The sequence below is a fragment of the Haliotis rubra genome, unplaced genomic scaffold, assembly GCF_003918875.1.
Source record: "Haliotis rubra isolate DU_JTF1 unplaced genomic scaffold, ASM391887v1 Scf496, whole genome shotgun sequence".
NCBI lineage: Eukaryota > Metazoa > Mollusca > Gastropoda > Lepetellida > Haliotidae > Haliotis > Haliotis rubra.
Window position 1 is genome coordinate 310425 of NW_025767186.1, and position 12408 is coordinate 322832.

Here is a 12408-nt window from a genome sequence, read left to right on the forward strand (position 1 = left end):
TTATTTCTTGACAGAGTGTCGATGCCCACGGTCAGATATTTCGTCCAATTTCAAAGCTGCTCCGTCAGCTGGACATGGACCCACAAGCTGTTCTCAATGAAACACTGAGACGGCGACAACAGCAGCAGCAGCAGAACAGTGACAACAGTGACCACAGGATGCCTGCCCATGCTCTCCTCCCAGAGGATGAGAAGGATGAGTTACCAGTACATGGCCCAGATGGCAGGTGAGCCCAGGCCACTGTCTGTTGGTATATGTCAGTGAAGCAGAAACACATACAAAAGCTTGTGGGGGTAGCACTGGATCTTTGAGAAACAACGGCGTTTTCTGTGGTCGATGTGATATTAATTGTTCTTCCATAAATGTCAATTATTATATTACGGGTTGCATGACTTTAAGTGCACGTATTGATGTGTGTATGAAACAAAATTAACAGATGTCTACTATGGAGAAACTGAAAGGTACTTGAAAAGTACATTAGTGGCTGTGTACACCGTCACCTGCCTGGATAACTCCACCTGTTTTCTCCTTTCAGGGCTGTGTACACCGTCACCTACCTGGGCGAGGTATTCCTTGGAACTGTAAGTCCTCATTTTGCTCTACTACTCACTGTGTAGCCTTTTCACATTTTTATCAGTCCACTTTCTTAATGCTTATATAGCTTTCATGTTTTAACAATCCTCAGAATATTTGCCTGTCCATTCAACAGGCTATTTGTCAGCAATCACACCTCTTGCCACACATGCCTGTGAAGTTTCTGGTTAGCATTGGTCTCAAGCAGCGTGTGCAAGTCGCAAGAGACTACTAACAGGGCCAGATGAACAGGCTGGCTGACTTTCTTGACACATGTCATTGTATCCCAAGTACATAGATCTATAATCATGTTGTTGAATGCCTGCTCCATAATCGATTATTTACAGATAGCTGCCATATAAATGAAATTCGTGGAACATACATCATATGCCCACCTAAATGTATACAAAAATATGTTGAGAATGTGACGAGCTGTCTGTGTGTCTGTCTGTGTGTCTGTCTGTCTTTCTCTGTCTGACTGACTGTCTGTCGGATTTGTGTGTTGAGAAAGTGACAAGCTGAGTGCCCAATGAGCTGTGTGGTTAGTGTGTGTTTTCTCTGTCTGTCTGACTGTCTGTCGGAACTGTGTGTTGAGAATGTGATGAGCTGAGTGCCCAATGAGCTGTTTGGTGAGTGTGTGTTTTCTCTGTCTGTCTGACTGTCGGAACTGTGTGTTGAGAATGTGACGAGCTGAGTGCCCAATGAGCTGTGTGGTGAGTATGTATTTTCTCTGTCTGTCTGTCTGTCTCTCTGTCGGAACTGTGTGTTGAGAATGTGACGAGCTGAGTGCCCAATGAGCTGTGTCTATGTGTATGTGTGTTTTCTCTATCTGTGTGTCTGTCTGACGGAACTGTGTGTTGAGAATGTGATGAGCTGAGTGCCCAATGAGCTGTGTCGTGTATGTGTGTTTTCTCTATCTGTGTGTCTGTCTGACGGAACTGTGTGTTGAGAATGTGATGAGCTGAGTGCCGAATGAGCTGTGTGGTTAGTGTGTGTTTTCTCTGTCTCCAGGATGGCAGAGTCGACAGGATAGAAGATGCTGTTGTCAACATCGTCAACTCTTCTCGGAAGAACCCAAAGGTGGGTGCCTGCTTCATATGGGGAGGTGGTAGGGTTTGGAACTGTCTGGTGTTGTGTGGGATAGGGTGGGGAACTGTCTTAGATGGGGTGGGATGGGTGAGGGAGGGGCAGGATGGGGTAACTGTTTGGTGGGGTAGGGTGGGGGAACTGTCTTTGATGGGGTGGGATGGGTGGTGGAGGAGGCAGGATGGGGTAACTGTCTGATGTTGTGTGGGGAGTAGGGTGGGGAACTGTCTTTGATGGGGTGGGATGGGTGGTGGAGGGGGCAGGATGGAGTAACTGTCTGATGTTGTGTGGGTAGGGTGGGGAACTGTCTTTGATGGGGTGGGATGGGTGGTGGAGGGGCAGGATGGGGTAACTGTCTGATGTTGTGTGAGGTGGGATGTGTGGTTGAGGGGGCAGGATCGGGTAACTGTCTGGTGTTGTGTGAGGTGGGATGGGTGGTGGAGGGGGCAGGATCGGGTAACTGTCTGGTGTTGTGTGAGGTGGGATGGGTGGTGGAGGGGCAGGATCGGGTAACTGTCTGGTGTTGTGTGAGGTGGGATGGGTGGTGGAGGGGGCAGGGTCGGGTAACTGTCTGGTGTTGTGTGGGGAACTGTGCCCAATGAGCTGTCTGTCTGGGGCAGGATCGGGTAACTGTCTGGTGTTGTGTGAGGTGGGATGGGTGGTGGAAGGGGCAGGATGGGGTAACTGTCTGGTGTTGTGTGAGGTGGGATGGGTGGTGGAGGGGCAGGATCGGGGTAACTGTCTGGTGTTGTGTGAGGTGGGATAGGTGGTGGAGGGGCAGGATCGGGTAACTGTCTGGTGTTGTGTGAGGTGGGATGGGTGGTGGAGGGGCAGGGTCGGGTAACTGTCTGGTGTTGTGTGAGGTGGGATGGGTGGTGGAGGGGCAGGATCGGTTAACTGTCTGGTGTTGTGTGAGGTGGGATGGGTGGTGGAGGGGCAGGAATCGGGTAACTGTCTGGTGTTGTGTGGGGTGGGATGGGTGGTGGAGGGGCAGGATCGGGTAACTGTCTGGTGTTGTGTGAGGTGGGATGGGTGGTGGAGGGGCAGGATCGGGTAACTGTCTGGTGTTGTGTGAGGTGGGATGGGTGGTGGAGGGGGCAGGATCGGATAACTGTCTGGTGTTGTGTGAGGTGGGATGGGTAGTGGAGGGGCAGGGTCGGGTAACTGTCTGGTGTTGTGTGAGGTGGGATGGGTAGTGGAGGGGGCAGGATGGGGTAACTGTCTGGTGTTGTGTGGGGAACTGTGCCCAATGAGCTGTCTGTCTGGTGCAGGATCGGGTAACTGTCTGGTGTTGTGTGAGAGTGGGATGGGTGGTGGAGGGGCAGGTGTCGGGTAACTGTCTGGTGTTGTGTGGGGAACTGTGCCCAATGAGCTGTCTGTCTGGGGCAGGATCGGGTAACTGTCTGCCGTTGTGTGAGGTGGGATGGGTGGGAGGGTGGTGGAGGATCGGGTAACTGTCTGGTGTTGTGTGAGGTGGGATGGGTGGTGGAGGGGGTGGTGGAGAGCAGGATGGGTAACTGTCTGGTGTTGTGTGAGGTGGGATGGGTGGTGGAGGGGGCAGGATCGGGTAACTGTCTGGTGTTGTGTGAGGTGGGATGGGTGGTGGAGGGGCAGGATCGGGTAACTGTCTGGTGTTGTGTGAGGTGGGATGGGTGGTGGAGGGGGCAGGATCGGGTAACTGTCTGGTGTTGTGTGAGGTGGGATGGGTGGTGGAGGGGGCAGGGTCGGGTAACTGTCTGGTGTTGTGTGGGGAACTGTGCCCAATGAGCTGTCTGTCTGGGGCAGGATCGGGTAACTGTCTGCCGTTGTGTGAGGTGGGATGGGTGGTGGAGGGGGCAGGATCGGGTAACTGTCTGGTGTTGTGTGAGGTGGGATGGGTGGTGGAGGGGGCAGGATCGGGTAACTGTCTGGTGTTGTGTGAGGTGGGATGGGTGGTGGAGGGGCAGGATCGGGTAACTGTCTGGTGTTGTGTGAGGTGGGATGGGTGGTGGAGGGGCAGGATCGGGTAACTGTCTGGTGTTGTGTGAGGTGGGATGGGTGGTGGAGGGGGGGGTCGGGTAACTGTCTGGTGTTGTGTGGGAACTGTGCCCAATGAGCTGTCTGTCTGGGGCAGGATCGGGTAACTGTCTGGTGTTGTGTGAGGTGGGATGGGTGGTGGTGAGGGGCAGGATCGGGTAACTGTCTGGTGTTGTGTGAGGTGGGATGGGTGGTGGAGGGGGCAGGATCGGGTAACTGTCTGGTGTTGTGTGGGGAACTGTGCCCAATGAGCTGTCTGTCTGGGGCAGGATCGGGTAACTGTCTGCCGTTGTGTGAGGTGGGATGGGTGGTGGAGGGGGCAGGATGGGTAACTGTCTGGTGTTGTGTGGGGAACTGTGCCCAATGAGCTGTCTGTCTGGGGCAGGATCGGGTAACTGTCTGGTGTTGTGTGAGGTGGGATGGGTGGTGGTGGGGGCAGGATGGGTAACTGTCTGGTGTTGTGTGGGGAACTGTGCCCAATGAGCTGTCTGTCTGGGGCAGGATCGGGTAACTGTCTGGTGTTGTGTGAGGTGGGATGGGTGGTGGAGGGGGCAGGGTCGGGTAACTGTCTGGTGTTGTGTGAGGTGGGATGGGTGGTGGAGGGGGCAGGATGGGTAACTGTCTGTAATGGTAATTAGTAACTATGCCATATGAAGGACTTGTGTGGGATGATTTATGGTGATAGGCCCCAGAAGGGTTTAGTGTGACATTCCCACAGTAGCCAACATGCCTGCTTGGAGCTATCGTTGGTTCTATGATAATGAGACCGAACCTGATACGTTGTTCCTGTTGTTGCCAGGGAGTAACAGTGGAGACTTCTGAGACGGGCATCATCGTTACGAACACAGAGACTGGCAAGGTAGGTCGTGGCAGATTTCAACACACCCATGTCAAGGTTGTCATTTGGGGTAGCCTAAGTTCTTGGTTGCCTTAAACTTTGAATGAAGGACTGATTGAAGTTATTCCCAAGCCAATGCCACGTTCACAATCACTTGCTATGTGAAGATCTTTTCTGTTCTTTGTGAGTGGACTTGATCACATGACCAGCCTGTGGTTACTGGTGCTTATGCCAGATCTATGGTAACACACGCAGACCTACATTTGGCTGCACCACACATGCATTTGAGCTGAAGGGGGTGTTGTCGACACAGGTACTACAGATACAAACCCCTAAACAACGTCAAAATACAGATATGTACCTGGCACCATAAATAGGGCTCAAGTCCATATTCCTCAACCAAAACTGTATGTAGCTATTCCCATTTAACTGATTGTGAGTGGCATTGTGCATTGCGAAATATTTGTTACAGTGCTTTCATCTTCACCAAGCACTTGCTTTCATCTTCACCAAGCACTTGCTTTCATCTTCACCAAGCACTTGCTTTCATCTGCACCAGACACTTGCTTTCATCTGCACCAGACACTTGCTTTCATCTTCACCAAGCATTTGCTTTCATCTGCACCAGACACTTGCTTTCATCTTCACCAAGCACTTGCTTTCATCTGCACTAGACACTTGCCTTCAGCTGCACCAGACACTTGGTTTTATCTGCACCAGACACTTGCTTTCATCTTCACCAAGCATTTGCTTTCATCTGCACCAGACACTTGCTTTCATCTTCACCAAGCACTTGCTTTCATCTGCACTAGACACTTGCCTTCAGCTGCACCAGACACTTGGTTTTATCTGCACCAGACACTTGCTTTCAGCTGCGCCAGATACTTGCACTTAGCTGCACCAGATGCTTACTTTCAGCTGCACTAGACACTTGCACTTACCTGCACCAGACACTTTCATACAGCCTGCCACTCAATACCTGACATGTTATATAGAACAGAGTTAAACAGCAAGGTCAAACAGATTTGGCTCCATAATAAAATTGCGCTGATCTGTAATCTTCTAGATTGTCTGTGTTTGTATCATTGCTGCAGACACTGCTCAACCACTCGTACACTGAGGTGTCAGCATGTGGCCGGAGGACGGACTATTTACAGCACTTTGGTTACATAGCTGGGTGAGTAGCATGCCTACAGTAACCTCCACATTAACAGGTGAGTAGCATGCCTACAGTAACCTCCATCATAACAGGTGAGTAGCATGCCTACAGTAACTTCCATCATAACAGGTGAGTAGAATGCCAACAGTAACCTCCACATTAACAGGTGAGTAGCATGCCTACAGTAACCTCCATCATAACAGGTGAGTAGCATGCCTACAGTAACCTCCATCATAACTGGTGAGTAGCATGCCTACAGTAACCTCCATCATAACAGGTGAATAGCATGCCTACAGTAACCTCTGTCATAACAGGTGAGTAGCATGTCTACAGTAACCTCAATCATAACAGGTAAGTAGCATGCCTACAGTAACCTCTGTCATAACAGGTGAGTAGCATGCCTACAGTAACCTCCACATTAACAGGTGAGTAGCATGCCTACAGTAACCTCCATCATAACAGGTGAGTAGCATGCCTACAGTCATCTCAACCAGAGATTTATCAGTAGCATGCCTACAGTCATCTCCACCATAGAACTATCAGTAGCATGCCTACAGTCATCTCCATCATAGAAGTATCAGTAGCATGCCTACAGTCATCTCCATCATAGAACTATCAGTAGCATGCCTACAGTCATCTCCACCATAGAACTATCAGTAGCATGCCTACAGTCATCTCCACCATAGAACTATCAGTAGCATGCCTACACCCATCTCCACAGAACTATCAGTAGCATGCCTACAGTCATCTCCACCACAGAACTATCAGTAGCATGCCTACAGTCATCTCCATCATAGAACTATCAGTAGCATGCCTACAGTCATCTCCACCATAGAACTATCAGTAGCATGCCTACAGTCATCTCCACCACAGAACTATCAGTAGCATGCCTACACCCATCTCCACCACAGAACTATCAGTAGCATGCCTACAGTCATCTCCACCATAGAACTATCAGTAGCATGCCTACAGTCATCTCCACCATAGAACTATCAGTAGCATGCCTACAGTCATCTCCACCATAGAACTATCAGTAACATGCCTACAGTCATCTCCACCACAGAACTATCAGTAGCATGCCTACAGTCATCTCCACCATAGAACTATCAGTAGCATGCCTACAGTCATCTCCACCACAGAACTATCAGTAGCATGCCTACAGTCATCTCCACCACAGAACTATCAGTAGCATGCCTACAGTCATCTCCACCATAGAACTATCAGTAGCATGCCTACAGTCATCTCCACCACAGAACTATCAGTAGCATGCCTACAGTCATCTCCACCATAGAACTAGCAGTAGCATGCCTACAGTCATCTCCACCATAGAACTATCAGTAGCATGCCTACAGTCATCTCCACCATAGAACTAACAGTAGCATGCCTACAGTCATCTCCACCATAGAACAATCAGTAACATGCCTACAGTCATCTCCACCACAGAACTATCAGTAGCATGCCTACAGTCATCTCCACCACAGAACTATCAGTAGCATGCCTACAGTCATCTCCACCACAGAACTATCAGTAGCATGCCTACAGTCATCTCCACCACAGAACTATCAGTAGCATGCCTACAGTCATCTCCACCATAGAACTATCAGTAGCATGCCTACAGTCATCTCCACCATAGAACTATCAGTAGCATGCCTACAGTCATCTCCACCATAGAACTATCAGTAGCATGCCTACAGTCATCTCCACCACAGAACTATCAGTAGCATGCCTACAGTCATCTCCACCATAGAACTATCAGTAGCATGCCTACAGTCATCTCCACCATAGAACTATCGGTAGCATGCCTACAGTCATCTCCACCACAGAACTATCGGTAGCATGCCTACAGTCATCTCCACCACAGAACTATTGGTAGCATGCCTACAGTCATCTCCACCACAGAACTATCAGTAGCATGCCTACAGTCATCTCCACCATAGAACTATCAGTAGCATGCCTACAGTCATCTCCACCACAGAACTATCAGTAGCATGCCTACAGTCATCTCCACCATAGAACTATCGGTAGCATGCCTACAGTCATCTCCACCACAGAACTATCAGTAGCATGCCTACAGTCATCTCCACCACAGAACTATCGGTAGCATGCCTACAGTCATCTCCACCATAGAACTATCAGTAGCATGCCTACAGTCATCTCCACCATAGAACTATCAGTAGCATGCCTACAGTCATCTCCACCACAGAACTATCAGTAGCATGCCTACAGTCATCTCCACCATAGAACTATCAGTAGCATGCCTACAGTCATCTCCACCATAGAACTATCGGTAGCATGCCTACAGTCATCTCCACCACAGAACTATCAGTAGCATGCCTACAGTCATCTCCACCATAGAACTATCAGTAGCATGCCTACAGTCATCTCCACCACAGAACTATCAGTAGCATGCCTACAGTCATCTCCACCATAGAACTATCAGTAGCATGCCTACAGTCATCTCCACCATAGAACTATCAGTAGCATGCCTACAGTCATCTCCACCATAGAACTATCAGTAGCATGCCTACAGTCATCTCCACCACAGAACTATCAGTAGCATGCCTACAGTCATCTCCACCATAGAACTATCAGTAGCATGCCTACAGTCATCTCCACCATAGAACTATCAGTAGCATGCCTACAGTCATCTCCACCATAGAACTATCAGTAGCATGCCTACAGTCATCTCCACCACAGAACTATCAGTAGCATGCCTACAGTCATCTCCACCACAGAACTATCAGTAGCATGCCTACAGTCATCTCCACCATAGAACTATCAGTAGCATGCCTACAGTCATCTCCACCATAGAACTATCAGGTAGCATGCCTACAGTCATCTCCACCATAGAACTATCAGTAGCATGCCTACAGTCATCTCCACCACAGAACTATCAGTAGCATGCCTACAGTCATCTCCACCACAGAACTATCAGTAGCATGCCTACAGTCATCTCCACCATAGAACTATCAGTAGCATGCCTACAGTCATCTCCACCATAGGAACTATCAGTAGCATGCCTACAGTCATCTCCACCACAGAACTATCAGTAGCATGCCTACAGTCATCTCCACCATAGAACTATCAGTAGCATGCCTACAGTCATCTCCACCATAGAACTATCAGTAGCATGCCTACAGTCATCTCCACCACAGAACTATCAGTAGCATGCCTACAGTCATCTCCACCACAGAACTATCAGTAGCATGCCTGCAGTCATCTCCACCACAGAACTATCAGTAGCATGCCTACAGTCATCTCCACCATGGAACTATCAGTAGCATGCCTACAGTCATCTCCACCATAGAACTATCAGTAGCATGCCTACAGTCATCTCCACCACAGAACTATCAGTAGCATGCCTACAGTCATCTCCACCACAGAACTATCAGTAGCATGCCTACAGTCATCTCCACCATAGAACTATCAGTAGCATGCCTACAGTCATCTCCACCATAGAACTATCAGTAGCATGCCTACAGTCATCTCCACCATAGAACTATCAGTAGCATGCCTACAGTCATCTCCACCACAGAACTATCAGTAGCATGCCTACAGTCATCTCCACCACAGAACTATCAGTAGCATGCCTACAGTCATCTCCACCATAGAACTATCAGTAGCATGCCTACAGTCATCTCCACCACAGAACTATCAGTAGCATGCCTACAGTCATCTCCACCATAGAACTATCAGTAGCATGCCTACAGTCATCTCCACCACAGAACTATCAGTAGCATGCCTACAGTCATCTCCACCATAGAACTATCAGTAGCATGCCTACAGTCATCTCCACCATAGAACTATCAGTAGCATGCCTACAGTCATCTCCACCATAGAACTATCAGTAGCATGCCTACAGTCATCTCCACCACAGAACTATCAGTAGCATGCCTACAGTCATCTCCACCATAGAACTATCAGTAGCATGCCTACAGTCATCTCCACCACAGAACTATCAGTAGCATGCCTACAGTCATCTCCACCACAGAACTATCAGTAGCATGCCTACAGTCATCTCCACCATAGAACTATCAGTAGCATGCCTACAGTCATCTCCACCACAGAACTATCAGTAGCATGCCTACAGTCATCTCCACCATAGAACTATCAGTAGCATGCCTACAGTCATCTCCACCATAGAACTATCAGTAGCATGCCTACAGTCATCTCCACCATAGAACTATCGGTAGCATGCCTACAGTCATCTCCACCATAGAACTATCAGGTAGCATGCCTACAGTCATCTCCACCACAGAACTATCAGTAGCATGCCTACAGTCATCTCCACCACAGAACTATCGGTAGCATGCCTACAGTCATCTCCACCACAGAACTATCAGTAGCATGCCTACAGTCATCTCCACCACAGAACTATCAGTAGCATGCCTACAGTCATCTCCACCATAGAACTATCAGTAGCATGCCTACAGTCATCTCCACCATAGAACTATCAGTAGCATGCCTACAGTCATCTCCACCATAGAACTATCAGTAGCATGCCTACAGTCATCTCCACCACAGAACTATCAGTAGCATGCCTACAGTCATCTCCACCATAGAACTATCAGTAGCATGCCTACAGTCATCTCCACCATAGAACTATCAGTAGCATGCCTACAGTCATCTCCACCACAGAACTATCGGTAGCATGCCTACAGTCATCTCCACCACAGAACTATCGGTAGCATGCCTACAGTCATCTCCACCACAGAACTATCAGTAGCATGCCTACAGTCATCTCCACCATAGAACTATCAGTAGCATGCCTACAGTCATCTCCACCACAGAACTATCAGTAGCATGCCTACAGTCATCTCCACCATAGAACTATCAGTAGCATGCCTACAGTCATCTCCACCACAGAACTATCATAGCATGCCTACAGTCATCTCCACCACAGAACTATCGGTAGCATGCCTACAGTCATCTCCACCATAGAACTATCAGTAGCATGCCTACAGTCATCTCCACCATAGAACTATCAGTCATGCTACAGTCATCTCCACCACAGAACTATCAGTAGCATGCCTACAGTCATCTCCACCATAGAACTATCAGTAGCATGCCTACAGTCATCTCCACCACAGAACTATCAGTAGCATGCCTACAGTCATCTCCACCACAGAACTATCAGTAGCATGCCTACAGTCATCTCCACCACAGAACTCATCTCCATCATCTCCCAGAACTATCGGTAGCATGCCTACAGTCATCTCCACCATAGAACTATCAGTAGCATGCCTACAGTCATCTCCACCATAGAACTATCAGTAGCATGCCTACAGTCATCTCCACCACAGAACTATCAGTAGCATGCCTACAGTCATCTCCACCACAGAACTATCAGTAGCATGCCTACAGTCATCTCCACCATAGAACTATCGGTAGCATGCCTGCAGTCATCTCCACCACAGAACTATCGGTAGCATGCCTACCATCTCCACCATAGAACTATCAGTAGCATGCCTACAGTCATCTCCACCACAGAACTATCAGTAGCATGCCTACAGTCATCTCCACCACAGAACTATCAGTAGCATGCCTACAGTCATCTCCACCATAGAACTATCAGTAGCATGCCTACAGTCATCTCCACCATAGAACTATCAGTAGCATGCCTGCAGTCATCTCCACCATAGAACTATCAGTAGCATGCCTGCAGTCATCTCCACCACAGAACTATCAGTAGCATGCCTACAGTCATCTCCACCACAGAACTATCAGTAGCATGCCTACAGTCATCTCCACCATAGAACTATCAGTAGCATGCCTACAGTCATCTCCACCATAGAACTATCAGTAGCATGCCTACAGTCATCTCCACCATAGAACTATCAGTAGCATGCCTACAGTCATCTCCACCACCAGAACTATCAGTAGCATGCCTACAGTCATCTCCACCATGGGACTATCAGTAGCATGCCTACAGTCATCTCCACCACAGAACTATCGGTGGCATGCCTACAGGTCATCTCCACCACAGAACTATCAGTAGCATGCCTACAGTCATCTCCACCATGGAACTATCAGTGGCATGCCTACGGTCATATATACCCACCATCCCGGTCATCTCCACCACCAGAGACTATCGGTAGCATGCCTACGGTCATCTCCGCCATACAGTCATCTCTCCACCATGGAACTATCGGTAGCATGCCTACAGTCATCTCCACCATGGAACTATCGGTAGCATGACCATAGAGACTATCAGTAGCATGCCTACAGTCATCTCCACCACAGAACTATCAGTAGCATGCCTACAGTCATCTCCACCACAGAACTATCGGTAGCATGTTTACAGTCATCTCCACCACAGAACTATCAGTAGCATGCCTACAGTCATCTCCACCATAGAACTATCAGTAGCATGCCTACAGTCATCTCCACCATAGAACTATCAGTAGCATGCCTACAGTCATCTCCACCATAGAACTATCAGTAGCATGCCTACAGTCATCTCCCCACCACAGAACTATCAGTAGCATGCCTACAGTCATCTCCACCACAGAACTATCAGTAGCATGCCTACAGTCATCTCCACCATAGAACTATCAGTAGCATGCCTACAGTCATCTCCACCATAGAACTATCAGTAGCATGCCTACAGTCATCTCCACCATAGAACTATCGGTAGCATGCCTACAGTCATCTCCACCACAGAACTATCAGTAGCATGCCTACAGTCATCTCCACCATAGAACTATCAGTAGCATGCCTACAGTCATCTCCACCA

At 48.8% G+C, this 12408-nt stretch overlaps 1 protein-coding gene across 1 annotated transcript in view; it reads left to right on the forward strand.

The window, feature by feature from the left end:
* The window catches only part of LOC124291554, a 124820-nt gene that overhangs the window by 103076 nt on the left and 9336 nt on the right, over positions 1–12408 (forward strand). Inside the window, exons 13-17 of the mRNA XM_046728570.1 lie at positions 15–226; positions 536–581; positions 1585–1653; positions 4475–4534; positions 5608–5690. Coding sequence (XP_046584526.1) covers positions 15–226; positions 536–581; positions 1585–1653; positions 4475–4534; positions 5608–5690 — 470 coding nt within the window. The remainder of the gene's footprint in view (positions 1–14; positions 227–535; positions 582–1584; positions 1654–4474; positions 4535–5607; positions 5691–12408) is intronic.